This window comes from Rhea americana, unplaced genomic scaffold (genome assembly GCF_003343005.1).
Source record: "Rhea americana isolate MKP2758 unplaced genomic scaffold, rheAme1 scaffold_80, whole genome shotgun sequence".
In the NCBI taxonomy this organism is placed as follows: Eukaryota; Metazoa; Chordata; class Aves; order Rheiformes; family Rheidae; genus Rhea; species Rhea americana.
This window is the reverse complement of record NW_028186979.1, coordinates 3,546,639-3,564,683: the sequence shown is the minus strand read 5'-3', so window position 1 is coordinate 3,564,683 and position 18,045 is coordinate 3,546,639. Positions and strand designations below refer to the sequence as shown.

The 18,045-nt window shown below is 39.1% G+C and overlaps 1 protein-coding gene across 3 annotated transcripts in view; it reads right to left on the bottom strand.

Moving 5' to 3' along the window:
* ASAP2 (ArfGAP with SH3 domain, ankyrin repeat and PH domain 2) overlaps nucleotides 1-17,973 on the bottom strand; it is an 88,610-nt gene extending 70,637 nt beyond the window's left edge. For all 3 annotated transcript variants that reach the window (XM_085322929.1, XM_085322930.1, XM_085322931.1), the window contains exon 1: nucleotides 17,581-17,973. In XM_085322929.1, the coding sequence (XP_085179055.1) occupies nucleotides 17,581-17,706 (126 nt within the window). In that variant the 5' untranslated portion in view covers nucleotides 17,707-17,973. The remainder of the gene's footprint in view (nucleotides 1-17,580) is intronic.
* Nucleotides 17,974-18,045: the final 72 nt, after the last annotated feature.

Sequence of the window (18,045 nt, the reverse complement as noted above, 5' to 3'; positions counted from 1 at the left end):
TAGCATCAATTGTTGCATCAACTCTGTGCTGCACTAGTTAAAGATTCACATGGAAATGAACACATAAACATCTTTTATGCCCAACTTACAGCAGAAGCCTGGATTTCTCTACATATTATGCAATTGCCCTTATACCARCGCCTCACTCCTCTGCAGCCCAGAAAATAATTATTTAGACAAAGAGAAGCAGAAAAACAGCCATACTGGGTCAGACCAACAATCCTTTCAGCATGATAGTCTGTCTGAGTAATGGCCAACAGCAGATGTTTAGGGCAGCAACAAAAGAAAAAAAAAACATACACTGAGTGACCCATCCCTCAGATAATCTCCCAGCTTCAAGCAATCAGACTCAGAAGGAAAGACCTTCAGGCAGCAAATACCACACAGCCCAGTGGACTATTCCCCAGGGAGACAGGAGATCCAACTTTGCTGACTCCAGACACCGGAAAGATAAAACGAAAGTTGACTTCTCCCAACTCAGTAAGAGTGCGTTCACAACAGCACTGCAGGGTACTGCGGGAAGCAGGGAGGAAGAGTGGGAAAGAAAAGGCCATCATCATCATCACTCTATTTATTTACTTACTTATTTTAAACATTTGAAAGTCTCTTATAAATTCCCCTCTTCTCATCTACAAAAGTTTCATTTTAAAAAGCTAGAATTAACTGTTTGCACATTTCTGTTTACTTGGATGGAGTTTTTGCTGAAAGCATTTACAGAACTGGATCTAACTTTGTGAAGAGTGTCAGGGTAGCTGGGTTTTTCTTCCAAATAAAGGGCTCACTGGAATGAAGACAATCACTTGTATCTACTGCAAAACRAATAACTGCAGTTTGGCAAATAAGTCATTTGAAATAATCCTCAAGATAGGATCCCATGTATTTTTTTTCCATACTGCATATCTATCAACACAGACACAAACCAAATTTAACATAGTAATTCTAGATCCAATACAAACAATGATTTTAACCATTATACCTTTAAAATGAAACCTACTCTTAACCTCAATTTTAGTAATTTGGATTAAAATACCCTAAATTCTTTCATATTTTACACATTCCAGCATTTCAGGGTATAATAGTTACCAAGTAATAGTGCCAGTAGCTGCTGCAAAGGTTGAACACAAATACCAACAGTCTTTCCAAAGACAAAAGCATGCAGGAAGAAACTTGGTCACTTAGCAAGGAAAACAGAAGTGATCAAATAATTACTGAGAAGAGGCAGAGCAAGAACTGGGTCTTGTGCCTAACTAGACTGGTCTTTCTTTTAAAGTTACAAAAGCAAGCAGTCAACACTCATACCTTATCAGCAACCACAATCTTTTGGTCTTTTTGGTGTCTCTTCACAGCTYATCTCATACTTGGTGTAATAGCTCCTCTGTGCCTCAAAAGACCAAAGAGATCCACAGACGTGGATCACACAGTGGAACACAGACAGAAGTCTTAGTTTGTTATTTTTCTGTCAGAAATGAACCGTGCACACTATTGGCTTCAATTTACTTTTCTCTTGTAGAAGGTTAAAAAAATATTCCTAATTTTTGCCATCCATTCCCAAATCTTTTTTTTCTTTCTTATTTTATGTCTTCATTTCCTCTCTTCATGTAGTAACTTCTTTTCTATTCCTTTAAAACCTCTCCAATTTCYGTCCACTGATCACCTGGCACATTCAAAAAGAGACTGATACAAATGGTAAAACAAAACATAGGCTGAGGTAAGGCATTTTAAATTGTGAACACACTCTTGTAGAATAAAAAAAAGGATACTTTATTTTTGACTAATTACTTCAGTTAGAGTGTATACTCTAAGAAATGTTCCAGAATATTATATTCTACAATAGCTATGACAGCTAATTTATATAAATAAGCTCTTAGGCTTGAGACCTGTCTACTTATGAGACTATGAAAGAATAGAGACAGACATGGAATAAAAAGGATGGAGTTTATGGCAGAACTGTCTCTGCAAAGTCCCTTTCCACAAAAGCATTATTCCTCCAGTTTGTGGTTCTTGTGGGCACAATGCCAACTCAATCTGTTTGAACAAGCAGTGGTCTATCTGGCAGAAAAATGTAGCAAACATTTACACTCTAAACTATTGTGCACATAGCTAAGGGTATGCATAGCGGAAAGAGCCAGTATCACTGATTTGGGAAATTAGTATTTGTAAGAAAAACACTAGTACCAGTAAAGAAAAATCTCAAATCAGATTTCAGAGTCTACAAAATGTTAGTCATTAATACAAGTCACTACATGATACTGTGCACACCGAATCAAAAAAAAAAAAAAAAAAAGGTACTGTATCTGTATATTAATCATTCAGTTTCCATAAGCTTCCCTCCCTACATAAAGTTGGAAATGTAACATACACTTAAGCAGGAGGGAATATAAAGTTTGTTTTTTTTTTTTAAAAAAAAAAAAAAAAAGAAAATCTTTTTACCAAGAGAATGAAGATCGCTTACATCAACTATTTCTGCAAAACATATATCCACCTCCTACATTCATCTATTTTTATACAGAGAAATATAATCCCAATTTTCCTTCTCTTTTCATAACTTTACCACCAAAATTGCAGCTATCTACTTTCAAAGACAAAATGGGTGGATTTTAAATACAGCTCTCATGAGCAAAGTAACAGACTTAATGCACTTACTCTTTACAGTGGATCATTTTCATTTCCAATTGTGCTAATTCCTGGTATCGGTATCCATGTATTTGACATTGTGTGTTTCAACATCTTAACACAATCACGATGTAATATAAAGTAACATTTATTAAGAACACACCTTCTTACTTCTGAAGATAAAGTTCCAGTGAGAATCGGCTTGAGTAGCCAAGTAAACTTTATCATCCCTTTATCCATGTAGAAAGTCTCTGGCCCTCAATTTGCAGAGACTTTTCTCTAGAAGCCCTTCACAGTTTGGAGCCCAGCTGCCGGAGAGGCTGATCCCATACCTATACCACACAATAGCATTTAGGACAAGTAAGGCTGCTGGGCATTCCCTTTTGCAGACTTCTCAATTTCGGTACTCTTTTCCTAGTATTAAATCCTTTTATACACCATCAGAGCCAATAAGAAGTAATCATTGCAGACCATAATGCCCTTTTATTCAGGATGGGACAAGTTTTTTGAAGAGAGAATTCTTGGTTATTTATGGGAATAATCAACAAATGAAATATTTTCTAGATACTCGAAAATCCCTGTATCATTGATCTAATTTGGTTTTAGTGGCTTTTTAATGCCTTTGCTTGAAACAGACAGATACTCTGGTTACAATCTCTATGAAACAATGAAAAATCAAGTAATTTACTAAGTTTTTTCTATATATGATGCACTTTCTCTACCTTAAYAATGAAAATGTTTGTGCTGGGTATACATAGATCAACCAGGTGCCATAAATTGTCCTATCCCTTCCCATACAACATTTCTTTGAGGTATATCAAGTAATCTTAGGGAACAAAAATAAACCAWGAAAAGAAAAAAGTCTATAGCAATCTAGCACAGTCAAACCTCTATACTAACAAGACTCAGAAAACCTCTCAACAGAAATAAGTAATAAAAATGTGTTTTAAGAAGCATATTCAGTGCACACATATGGAATAGCCCTTTTGAAAGGGAACAAAAGGCACAAAAACTTTGTCCAATTTACAGCAGTCATGGAACTTTTAGGATATACCACACACCCGTAACAAGGAATCACTGGTAACTAAACCCACTCCAGGGCTCCTGGAAGAAGCAAAGGGAATGATGACATCCTAGCAGACAGGTCAGCTCGAGCACACACGTATTCCCACAGGAACACTGAATCAGCTGCTAAAATTAGAATAAGCACAGGTGAATCAATATATCAGATATCACTTCTCTTCTGAAATAAATACTATTAGAGTAAGATTTATGAAAGACATGTCTCCCTACAATAGTGGGAACAGATTACTACAGCTTAGTTTTCTTCACTGATGAGTTGTTTCCTTTGTCAACAATTTATTTCATTCAGCACTGTTAACCTTTCAGTTTCATTTGCCAGTTCTCATGTGCAAGCACAGTGCCTAATGACAACATTCATTTTCTCTTGAAATACTGTAAAACTATTTCTGTATAGAAGTTGCCAGACTATACGCTGTGGTTTTTACTCTGTGCTCTCTACCATGTAGTATACCACCTTTGAAATTCTCTGCATGGTCTCTCAGTATTTTTTTTTTTTTTAGCAAAATTAACAGCAGCTAATGCAAATACAAGGTTAGTGTACTTATGGCAAAGATTTGATAACATTAGTATCTTCTTGTTTTGGTTAGAAGAAAGAAAGAAATTGCATTAATTTCATCTTTCTGATGCTTGGTCATGCTATAACTATCAGCAAAAAGCTTGAGTTCTTGTATAAATCCATAAATATAATATTATATTACTCCTCATTTAGGAATTTGTTGCCTGCAAGTTGTCACCTTCTATCATTTGTTTTAGGTGCCCAAATGAAGGCATCTCAAAACACCTTTATAATCTTGAAAACAACGATCTTAAACTCTGCTGCAATTTCAACAGATTTAGCTACAGCCAAAATTAACAGATTAGGCATTCACATCTCTAAGGTCAACTTTCTAGAAAAGCAGGATGTAAGTGAATTTTAAATCATGTAATTATTACTGTAYGTAATAGTAGATATAAAATACCCATTTGTCATTACATCATATTTGATGTAAAAATAAGAGCTTCCCCACAGGGTGACCTCTGCCAAAGCATTTAGGGGGCTCAAGTATACAGAAGAWGTATATAAAATGGAGTAAATACTACTTTCCTATACCACAGGAGCATTRGGAGGATAAATTCATACACAACATGACAACTGAACAGTGAAAATCACTGCAACCTTTGCATTTAAAACTGAGGAATTTAGAGAAGCAGAACTGACTAACCAGATCCAAGCCTATCTGTGTTTTTGCGGCCCAGGGAACTGGGCCTGTGTCCAAACCTCAAGAGCTGAATGCCTATTGCTGCACCTGTAGGTGACTGAGCAGCTTGCGTCCTTGCACCATCACTACTTCCACATGGCTTGGAGAAAAGGGGAGGCAGTGATCACTCTGTCCCTAGCACACAGAAAAAAAAATGACTGGGAATATGGATAAGAAAAGCAACCACAACTACAGCCATTAAGCAAAAGAATGAATGAAAMCAAATAAAAAGCAGCTTACAAAATATTTACTACTTCATTGCTTCTTTAATGTTACTCCCCTCAGTACAGCTAGTGTCTAATCTATGGAGAACTCCGGGTGTGGGAGGACTCTGCTGTTATTTTGTTGTTGCTGTGTAACATACACCTACAGTAATGTAAAACAAACAAATGATTAAAAAGCATGTGTTTTGCAAGACTGTATTCCATGTTTTGCATGTGACAACAGAGCAGGGGCTCTGTGTTTGCATGTGCTAAGGAAATTTCCACTTATTCCTTTAGTCAAGAAGTAATCCTGTTTGATTGAAGGGGCTTAAGGTGATTAGTAAATGAATTTGTTTCTAAGTTGCCTTCTTTAAAATATAGTTAAACTTCCTTAAAATTGCATATCCTAGGAAAGAAATCTTYCACTATCAAAGTACATAAAAGAAGAAACGTGAGAAAATAACCCATATGAACATGCATATTGTTTCAGTTCTTTTTTACTATATGACTTCTAAATGTAGAAAAAAAGCTTTCAGAAATGTAAAAGTAATTTGTTCAGCTTTGATCACTTCAGCTGTTTCGATGTATCTACATGTATACTTAACATAATGCCTAGACAGAATTACAGATTTCAGACTAGCACTACACTGATAATCTGATTTTTAATCATGGATAGCAGAGTGGCCTACAAACAGCAGGTGGTTCTATACATCATATTGTTCCCAGAAAATACGGAGCAGAGTTTCAGCCTTCTCCCTCAACTCTTGAGGCTTTTTTTAGTTTAAAAAAATCAAATGCTAGAATTTATAGTATAAATTCTTTCATGTTCATTTTTACAGCTGCCTATTAAAGAATACATTTCAAAGAAATACAGTTCACTGCATAAATATGTTGCTTCCATAGTAAATATTTTGGGGAAACAGTTAATATATACAAAGAAGCAAATTTTTCAAATTCTGTCCAACACCTACTCACTTGAAAACAAAGCCTTCTGCTCTAGATTAAAAGTACTAAATGACACTGCCCAAGCTTTTTTTCCTGCAAAGCAGCATTGCTTATAAGAACAAAGCTATTCAGTTGCAGTGCTGTATCTCAGTTCCTCCATCAACAAATTCTCACCCATAAAGTAAATCTAGTTTCTCTCCAAATAAAATTAATTTTCATATATGTGCAACAGTTCCTAAAGTCTGCATAACACTCCTATGTCCCACTTTCTAGATGTAACATAYAGAACTCTTCTTCCTCCTACTTAAACTATAGGTCGGGATGTAGCCACAATATTACTCTACCTATTTTCCTCTACCACTAGCCCTTCTCTGTGCCCCATCTGCCTCCTTACTGTACTGATCCTCTTCACCCATCAGTCCCCTCTCCGTGCCATTTTCATCCTATTTCCTGCATAAACACTGCCTCATTTTCCCTTCCCTTGCAGTCCCTCTCAACTCTTACTCCCCTGAACTTCCTTTGACTTCTGATACATATCCTTATGCCCTTCTTAATGGTTCTCCCTACTTGTAAAAACCTGACTCTCACTTTCTCATATACCATCACAGTACTTCTGCCTCTGGATGACTCCCTGTCTGCTCCCAGTGTGTCTTTAACCTGGACTCCATTTTATTGCTCTTCGCTTTTGACTGATCCTCATATTACCTTTCACACATCTCAGTTGTCTATTACTTTTCAAGTCTTCTTTCTCTTGCAGTTTCCCCTTGTTTCCTAGACAAATTTACTCCCCATTTAATCCCCAWATTATCATGCAATCATAAATGAAGTCTGGGTTTAGGATAAATAAAAGAAGTTCGTGGTCATCTTAATAACAGGAAAATCTCACCTCTAACAGCAAAAACAATTCCAGCTTATGTCTCTGTCCCCACCAAGAGCAACAGTATACAGTGATCATTTTGCATGTAGAACAGTTTGAGCTCACTGCTTACAAACATGAGACTGGGGAAAAAAAGGATAGGAAAAAAAATGAAACAACCCAACCATTAGCTTGTAATGAAATCAATAGTTATGAACACCAGACTTTTTTTTTTAGCCTAGCTGAAAAATGTAGATCAAGCTATGAGATTAAAAAAAAAAAAAAAAAAAAAAAGTCTCAACTAAAATTCACTGAACCAGGTATTTTAACTTTACATAAAATCCAGGTATAATCATCCACTACAGCTTTACCAGTACGATTCTCAACAATTCTGTTTTTCCTAAGAAATCACCAGCATCAAAGAGTAAACAAAGAGCCACCATATTGTATCTAGAAGGCCAGAAACACCAAAGAAAGAAGTCTCAAGAACCAAAGCATTAAAGACAGGAAAACAACCTTAAGATTAGACATTACAACAAAAGCCCCTAAACAATTTATATCCTAAGCAATTATTTTCACGAGGTCTGTGATGGTCTATCAACCCCAACATTGTTCCTCTCTTCTGGAGACTACTGAAAGGCACAAAACCACTTCCTTCACAATTTCTCCCTATGTGAATGAAGTTCCCTCACACCCGACTCCACTACAAGTTCAAAAATCAAAGCAAACATGGAAGTACTTGGGCGTATCTGTTATCAGAGAAGGAGCTCATATCCGTTTGCTCTGTACTCTGTATTTCTTTGGTAAGATTTTTTCAGTAGAAAAAAAATGGAGCATTATCAGTATCAGCTTCAGCTGTTGTTTCTAGGAACCAAATTTTTTTAGATAACATTTAGAAAAAACAGCCACACACATCCTATCTCTTGAACTAGACAAGCTTACATTCCCATCTTCAACACATAGTATACAAATACAATAAAGCTAAATGGTTCTACCTTAGATTTTCACATCTTTCTAATCTGAATCTAAAAACTCACTGGTTACTTTTCACCTCTGTCTCTCCGACAACACTAAACAATCAAAGTAAAAAAAATTCTATTGATGCCTAACCTGACGTACATTAAACTAGCATGGAATATGTAATTTTTTTTTCAAACTACATGAAGTAACAAAACCTATACCTATGGGAAATGCCAGGCTATTTTAAGACTGTTTTCTGTTACTTACAACTTTGTTGGAATGACTCAGGTTTGGAAAATTGTCTGTGCTGATTGCTTTCTTCAGTGAGAAGGAAAAATTTTTTTTTTCTGAGAATATGTTTTATACCACTGCTCATTCTTTAGCATGTGTTAAAAATAAACATAACAAAACATAACAAAATACGGAGCAGCTATGCAAATYATGCTAAGTCTAAATCTCAAGGATCTATGTTTGTTATGTCAGTCTTTTAATGATTTTTGTTGCCACTACTTAAGTGCTAAAAATATAGCCATTACAATCATAGATTATTTAAAATGTAGCATTTTCCATAATGCTACCATGAATCAATTCTAAATTAATACTGAATGATTTGTAATTTCTTCATTCCATCAGAAAATACGTTGAGTTGTCTTCACATTAGTAAGGGCAATATTCAACATCTGTCCCTTGACAATTAATGCTTTAAATTTCTAGAACTTGTTTACAGCAGCAGACTCAAAACACACACAGCACTGCAACAAGTTTGGCTCTTTGTATCTTCCACCACAAAAATCAAATGACAGAAAAATAACAAAAGATGATCATCTGTCTTTTCAGCAAGGAATCTGCTGAAACAGCTGATCCTGCCCTATTTCCTGTCCAAATTATGCCACCTTTGTCTGAAGACAACAGTTTCTGGCAATAGTCTTCTTACGTAGCAATAACAGTTGCTGCAAATATATGTTTGCAACATTTTTCAAACATTTTTGTAAGCAGGAAGAGGAGTTGGTTACTTTGCTTGCCTGCCACTCATTCAGGGATATTTGCAATCCTTAGGTAAGAGTATCTCTCATTCTCAATTTAGCAGCCTACAATTTAGCTTGGCATTTTTGCATGTTACGATCATTTCTATTAGTTCTAATTACTCTTCTCTTCATCCAAACTTTCTTATCCCTTTCCACTTGAGTCAGATACTGTCCTAGCCTTCAGAAGACTTATTAGGCGTATTTGCTAGTTAACATCCTAGTTCTTTCAGAATGCTGGGAAATAAGTTAGCTTAGAGCACTCAATWTGTTGGGACTGCTTCAGTTTTCTTTATAGCTTTGCTTACTTCTATTTCTATGCCCAGTACCCTTCGTGTCTTCTCTCCCACTTTGAGCTCAAAAACTGCAACAGAGCACTCATTTAGATTTGGCAATACTTGCATCACCTTTAATACTACTACATTCTAACCACCTATTATCTTCTCTTTTTCTCCTCACAACTCTGGTGTCACTAAAGAATATTTTTGTTTTCCTTAATACCTGTTGCCACATCTAACTCAACTTTACTTTCACAAATTTGCCCTTCATCTTTACATACCCTCTTCAAGGTAAAACTTTCTTTGGACAACCTGGGCTTTTTCTTCCCATTTCTGATAGATTCTGTTAATTTGTGATATCCTTTTTTGGGTGTTTCTCATTCACTCAAGYCTGCAGTTTTTCCCCATCATTTTCCCCTTCCTTGGAATATTGATTGCTAAACAGTCATTGGTTTTGCACGTTCACACTCACATCCGTTAACTCTTCCGTTCTACTGACTTAATCACTTCTCAGTTTAATGACTTTTTCCCCTAAGTACAACCTTATTTAAAATTGCTTTCTTTTGCTCCTATTTAATACACAGTGAATCAAGCTCAAACCATTCAACATACAGTTCACTCATGTCTAGTCTCATCCATTTGATTACTGCCTTTAAACCAATGACTGACTCTCTCATTACTGTCTCCTGCTTCTACGTGTTTCCTTCTGTAAAAATGAAAATCTTGGCCTGTCATCACAAGTGGCTGACCATAAAGTGCCCGAAACCTAGCTCTTATTTTCCACACACACATACACACACACACACTCTCTTCCTCCATGCCTGTAGCGTTARCAGCCGACTCACTTTACCAGACTATAACCAACAACTTCTCTTAAATTGAATTTTGTCTGCTACTGAAAAAGCAGACTCTTTCTGCATCCTCTCTCTAAAATATACCCTTTCTATCTGTCCACAAAGCTGAAATTTTTATCCATGATCTCATCATCTAACTTTGATTATTGCAACACCCTGGCCTTGATAAACAGTATTGCTCACTCACATCCATTCATAACACTACTGAAAAAACTTCCCCCATTTGTCTTCTATGCAGTGTATCACTCTGCGTACTTGTAATATCACTTTCTCTTTTGCATCAAATATAGGACAATGGTCTTTGATACTAATGCTTATAAACAAGCCAATACCTATCATCTTTTGTTTGCTCACGATTCCCACTCCTTCTGATCAGAATCTTACTCCAGTCACCAACTCCCACTGACTTGTTTTTCTAGTTTCAAACCTTCATGTTTGCTTGCCAACATTTAGAAGGATTTTTCTACAATAACTACAAACTTTCCTTTGCTATAATGATCACGAACATGGAATGAGAAGGAGAGTGGGAGTGGAAGACATCCTCATAGTAAGAGAGGCTGTAGAAACATTTCATCCAGATACTACCTCTGCACTTCAGTTTTTTCACTCTTCTTTTCTTCCTTCCAACAGCAGAAAGAACTTTCTCCTCTAGCAATTCCATGCAGAATACAGCACTTATTTGGAGCCAGTGAGGACAGAAGACAAGTGAGGGCTTCTGTCTCTAGTCCACCCCAGAGAGGTACCCCAGCTCACGTGAAGTCCTGCTAAGCCCCAGCCATGCCGAAGCTCTAGTACCATGGACAGGGCTGTCCCACCTCTCCCGGGCACTGCCTGGGAAGCTGGGGCAAGGGGGCTGCCGCAGGGGCAAGCCTGGGGAGCACCACAGAAGCAGGGCAAAGCACTGACAGCCTCTGCAGCAACGCAGCACTAAGAAAGTTGGAGCAGTAAACAGACTGCTAAAGACTGACAAAGTACAGGAAAGCCCTGCTGAGACCCAAGACAACAGATGGAAGAGCTAACCCAAACGGGGCTAGGTCCGACTGTTCTGGAGCTTCAGATGCAAGAGTTGCATGTTTCTGAGGAATGGCAGCAGGCAGATAGTGTAGGTTCTTACAGTGAAGCTCAGAGGCTGGAGTGCAGGAGCCAAGTTGGGGAACAGCCGTATAAATGTACTCACAAGGTGYAAATTATAAATGAAAGGTGACAGTTGATCTATAATGCTTAAGAATCACTATTATAATGCATATGAATAAACAGAAAACCACTTCACAGTGGTTAATACACCAATCATGTGCACTAGGCTTCCTTGTATTCCTCCATCTGTATTCATCCGTTACATTTTGTTTCTTATCTGGACTAAAAGGACTTTGGAAAGGGGCTTATGCTTTTGTCCTGTGACTGTAGACACAATAAGGGCCTCACTTTTACCTGGCATTGCTGCATATTATGGTACACAGTGAACAACAGAATGAGAAAGATGGAGCAAATTTGGGTTAAAGCAGAAAGCGCTAGCCACTTTCCACATCTACTCTCATCAGCAAGAAGTACATTAAATGCAGACCTGCTTGTTCTGAGAAATGTCACAGTACTAAGGAGAGAAAAAAATCAAAGGATAAAAGCCAGAATTAGCAAAACACTTTGTATATATATATGTTTTCCATTGATCCTCCTATTGGGAATGGAAGCATTTGGTATTAGGAAAAGAATGCATCATTCGATGAACCAAGGCAGGTTTCACAACAGTCTACTTATATGAACTGAAATTGTTTTAACTGACTGTAAATTGTCTGTATCTTAAATGTTCAAGATTTAAAATCTATGTTTTAAAATGGGCATATAGCTTTATTTGAAGAACTACAATTTAGCTCCTGCATTTCTGCAGCTTCCATCTGCTACACTGCTCTCAAAAAGAAAAAATTCAAATGTTGTACTTTGAAATCATAATCCCACTTGTGTCATGATGACTTTTCCAGATATCTCTTTGGATGCTGATGACAGAGAATCATGACTTCAGAAACGAAGCAGAAGTGGAACATGAAAAAAAAAWTTTTTTAACCCATTGTATTTATGAAACTGTATTTAGTAATGAGGGAACCGCAAATATGTTCTAGAAAGGATATCTTATACTAGGCACAAAGATACATTTTATTAAAAGGAAATATACAAATAATAGTAGTAAATTTTCTAAAATGCACTATAATACATGTCATTTCCTTCTATTTCTCTAGGAAAACACTTTCTTCATTTAGCTTTCCAGAGTAAGTCACAATCATGAAAGAAATGTAAGACAGAATCCAGTCTTGAAAAACCAACCAACCAAAAAAAAGCATAATAGGGAAAGTAAAAGATTTGAAAACACAGAGTATATGTACATATTCAATTCCACATTTTCTGATCTTACCAAGTTTGTATTACCTCTTATCCTCATTAGCTTTGCAGAACCAAAATGAACCAGAGAGAATTAAAGAATTCCAATGTACAGAAAGGAACGGAATGCAACAAGCATCAACCCCATATGCCTTTCCAAGCCTGCTGAGAACACTAGATGCCTTAGATGGCAAGATCTTGCTATCAATTCTGATATAAAAACCTATCTTGTAAGTGACAAGGAAAGAACTTGATACTGAAATGTTATGTTGCACTCCTAGGAGGGGAAATTCCAGAAGAAATGCTTTTAACTGTAAGATGACAGAAACATTGAGATGCAGTAATCATGGAATAGGACCTATAGAGGATATGCAACTAGTGACCTGAAATTACAAGTTACAGGTTTAACATTAATTTCATTTTTTACAGAAATTCCTGGAAGTGGATTTTAAATAAACCCCAAATAACTAAAATACATTTAAATCCAGAGAACTAACACAATATCTGCTTCCACTACACTGCTTTTTTTGCTTATTTTACACATCTTTCCACTACACATTCATCCTGCCTGCCTCCTCTGACATACTCATCATAGTAACAAGTGCTATTCATTGGACTTCTTTTTCAGTAATCTATTAAACTTCTCTCAGCTTTTTTAATTGCTTCTCCCTGTATGGAAATCCATGCATATAGTGCCATTTTAGTAGGTAGGGGTAAGCTTTGGATCTTGAGTATTGACTTAGATTAAAAAATTCTTCATAGCATGGATTCTCTGCTACTGCGTTTATACAGCAATATGCACAACTACTCCCATCCCCCTCCCTTCCTCATCCAGAAGCACTGCACTATGACAAACAAGTAGAATAGAGATAATATTTAAGATTTTTTACAGTCTTCGACACCAGGTTTTTACTGTAAAACTTAACTCATGCTTCAGAAAAATGTAGCACACTTGGATTCTGATCATTAAATCACTCTATAAAAGAGTAATTTCCAAAAATCTTTAATGATCATAATTATTAAGAGCGTTTTGCAGGCTTCATTACAGTTGAGGGGCTATTTTATTTAACTTACAGCACATAAATGAGAGAGAAGAGTATGTTCTAATAGTATTAATAAAACCAAATTTTTACATGTATATAGCTTAAGAACAGTCATTGCACATTTTTAGATTATGCAGTAATAAAGGATCTTTAATAGAAATACCATGCTAAAAAAGACTGCATTTGTAAAAGTAGACTACTGATTTCCAGCAACTCCTCCCCCAATCATATGACTATGTTCTGGACTGTATCAATTAAAACCTGCCTAATCTTAGTCACTATCAAACATGCAAAGATTAAACAGTAACCTGTAAGGGCTTGAGATATAATGCTCACTTACAATTTGATTTCAGTAAAAGCTAAAGAGTCCCAGCATTTTACTATGCAACACCCTAATCTGATGAGAGTACTGAAATTACATTGTTACTTCTCTTCTGAAATYATTTTCTCTTCCAAGAGCATACCTTTCCTAATCCCTTTTCCACTACTGWGAGTAAAGGTTCAGATTCTCTTTCTCTAAGCATTTGAATAGACACCAGTTCACAAACTGCAATCCATGAAGTTTTGGTAATCCCAAAGGCCATGATAAATGGTCTGTAAATGGTCTACACAATCTCATAAAACAGTAAAATTCAGTGTTTTCAACTGATGCTAAAATCAACCATATTCTTCAACTGACAAAGGCCAGTAAATTCAGGAAATACAGATGTAAGGCAATTCCATTGCCTTCAGAGAGACTACTAGTAAATTATACATGCATAATTATCCAACATCTTATTGATTTATTTACTTAACAAGCCTTTTCCACTCCATCACTGAAAGCAAGGCCTCATTAACTAAACTTCTAAGAAKCTATGAGATACCTGCTAATTTACTAAGACAGAATTACAAAACTGGTAGCCAGCAGCATTAACAATAAGTGTAACACACTTTCCATTAGGATCTGGAAAGAGATACCCATGTTTGCAGAGCTGAGCTCAAGCTAATACAGCAYGTTAACCCCCAAATCCTCTGTCTTTGCACTGCCTCCTCCAGGCCTCTGCTTCCAAGAGAGCACAAGGCTTGGGTGACTCAGGCTAACTTCATGTGACCACTGTGCACTGCAGGCAACTGCACAGTCCATTGCAGAACCAGTTTTCTTGTGAAAAGCAGTTAAGAGACATCCACAAAGAAGTAATATTAACTAGATTTTTTGTTTATTTACTATAAATAAACAATATCCTGGATAATGAAAACTTGAYTGTATTCAGTTAATAGACAAGTTCTTTTACATTCACTTGTTAAAATCAGTCCATACGCAAAGACAGTTGCTTAGGAAGGTTTCAAACTTAACTATTTTTGAAGAACATATTCCTAAATCTTATAAAACCGAACTTCCCAGTTTTTAGAACCATATTGTGCACTGCAACTGAATAGTGCACACTGAAAACTGATTTTTCATAGCATCATGATACTGGAATTGCAAAAAAAAAAAAAATCTCTCTTACCTTTACACTTTTAGATATACTTCACTAAGTCTTAATTCACAACAAGCTGATAAATTAATTCCTGTCAAGCCTTTAAAAAAAAAAAAGGCTGACCACTGACTTCTCTATTACACAATTTACAGCTTTTTAATCAAACAATCACATTTAATCTGAAAAATCAGGCAGGTCATGCTAAAGGACCTGAGTATTTCCAAACTGAAGTAGTATAAGCAGATTTCACAGTTTTGAAACTATGAAAAATCATTCTTATTCTTGGTAACACCAAAAGAAAGGAAAATCATTTTGTTATTTTAATAAACACTTTAGAACAGCAACACAAACAGGCACTCACTGCTGATATTTTGCCTAAAGTGCTAGGAAGTTCAATAATATTAAGAACAACTACAGCCAGTGCAATCTCCCATCTGCTGCCTTGAAAATTTTACTTAGACCTGTAAGACATTAGGTACATTCATTATCATCGTTATCATAAATTTTGTATCTAAGCTAGTAGACAGTGTCTAAAATCTGAAACATGCAGAGATATAAACCTAGATTTAACATCCTGATCCAGCTGCTTTAAAATCAGACAGCAGTGTATCAATGATCTGACATAAAAACAAATATCAGGGAGACAGATTAAATAAGAGAGAAATCCACTGTATTCAAACTTTTAAATGCATGCTCTCCTAACATTAAAAAAAGGTTTAAGAACACAATTCACTGACTTGAATCCTAAAAAAAAAAAGCCTTAAAATAAATATATATTTGTAATGCAATWACTGTTTATTTTACAATACTACATATATAGTGAATCATTTTAGATTTTTAAGTAGACATGAAAATGAAAAACAATTAAAAATTTTTTGCATGTTTTTCCTCGGAAGTGGCCTGAAATTCTTGCAATGATACAGGTTTAGAAACTGAATCTTAGAGAAAGACTAAATTTTGTGAAACTTGTTAAAAAAAAATCTAAATCTAGCAAAACTGCTTTTGATCCAAACACTTGTAACCACTTTAATTTTGTGTCAATCAATTTTAGATGGCTTAATCTTACAACTAGGACGATTCAGTGTTATAAATATTCTTTAAGAAAAGGTTACCTTTGATACAGAACAGTTGATCTTAAGACTATTAGATAAATAAGGTATAATTAAATCCAGGCATTTAAGTGCAATCTTGCATAGAAGAAAATTACCTCAGGAACAAAGCAGTAACTCCTTCTGTGCAGATTATTTTGAATTCAACCCCTTGTTGTAGTGGTTTGGTGAACTGGCAAAACAGGAAAATCTTGAAAAGGGTGTTTAAACACCTAACCTTGGTTTTGTTCACTTCAGAATCATTAATAATCCATCCCTAGTGCCGTTTCTTTTGTAAGAAGGGACACTAACTGCTGACAAACTTCTTTTTGCTGAAGAGGCTCTTTCTAAAATATACCCTTACTGCAAAACAAACCAACCAAAGACACATTGTAAGAACTGATGTAACAGGTAGATGGAGTAAATTAATCTACACCACAGGCAAGATTCCCTCTCCCACAAGTTACTTCAGAGAAGCTGCTAGAGGAATCAGGATACACAGACGCTTTTCATTTTATCGTGCGTGTATGACTGGGATGAGGAATGCACTCTAACTGTGTTCAGACCTGTCCCAGATTTCCGTCTGATCTGAAACAGCAGGGAAAAGACTCTCCCTCTCCCCAGCGCTGGCAGTCACCCTCCTCGGCAGCGATGGCTATTACAATGTGTTTCAACGACACATTGCAAATAGCTTTAAAGAAAAGAAAGAAAAATAAACAGCTCTCTTCCCGAGACAAAAGCAAGGTACTTGCAAGGTTGCAGGTTGCCTGAGAGGAGGCCAAGAAGAGGGGGCGCAGGCTCCGGCGTGCCGAGGGGAGGATGCACGGACTCTGCTCTAGGGGATGCGCGTTGCCGCCCACCGGGCAAGGGCAGGCAGAGCCTTACTGCCCACAAAAGGGGGTTCCTCGGAGAGCGTTACTTTAAAACGCATGGGGAGGGGGCGGAAGGAGGAGCGGGTCTCAATTCCAAGGCGCGGGGAGGAGGGGGGAGGTGAGATCCGCTCGTGCGGGGCGCAGGCGGACACCGGCGCGCCGGGAAGAGGCGGGGAAGGGCGCTGCGGCCGCCCGCGGCAGGGGCCCAGCCCGCGGCGCGGGCCGCGGCTGCAGGGCGCCTCAGGTGCCGCCGTGAAGGACGGGGCGGCGGCGGCGGGCGGCGGCGGAGTTCGCCCCGAGCCCGCGCCAGGCGGGAGGGCGGGCGGCGCCGACCCCTCCCGCGGGCTCCTCGGGCGCCAGGCGCGGGGGGGAAGGCGGGCGCGGGCTCCCCCGGCCCCGAGAGGGTCGGGGGCTGCGGGGGGGTCCGCGGCGGGCGGACAGCGCGGCGAGCCCGAGCGCCGCGGGCTGGGGGCCGCCGCGCCGCGGCCCTTCCCCCCACCCCCCTTCTCTCTCCCTTCTCCGCCCGGGCGAGCCCCACTTCCTCTCAGCGGCGGCCGAGGGCGCTGCTCGGGGCCGGGCGGCGAGAGGCAGCGGCGGGAGCCAGCGCCGGTAGCGCCTTGTTCTCGGCGGCGGCAGCCAGGCCGGCGGGGGCTGCAGCCCGCTCCGCTCCGCGCCCCGCCGCGCCCCGCTCCCGGGCTCACCTCCTCGATGGCCGCCACCGTGTTCCTGCACTGGGCCATCCGGGTGGTGAAGTTGGAGGCGGTGGGTGACTTGTAATCCTCATTGGTCTCGGACACGAATTCCGACACGGAGATCTGGTCCGGCATGGCGGGGCGGGGATGTGTGGGACGAGGGGAGGGCAGAGGCGGCGGCGGGGTGGGGGGAGCGGGCGGCTCCGAAGGGAGGGGAGGGCGGGGGGGGGGCTCCCCCCTCACATCGCTCGGCAACCGCCGGCGGCGTCGGCTCCCTCCTCGCGGCCCCGCCGTGCGGCGCGGCGCGGCGTGTCCCTCCGCCGCCGCACAAGGAAATTCCCCGCGCCGCGAGCCCCGTCCCCGCGCGCTCCCGCAGCACCGGCGGCCGGGCACACGCCCAGCGGCCAGCGGGGTGCGGCGAGCTGCCTCCGCCCTCGCCCGCGCGCGCGCACACACACGCGGGGGCGGGCCCAG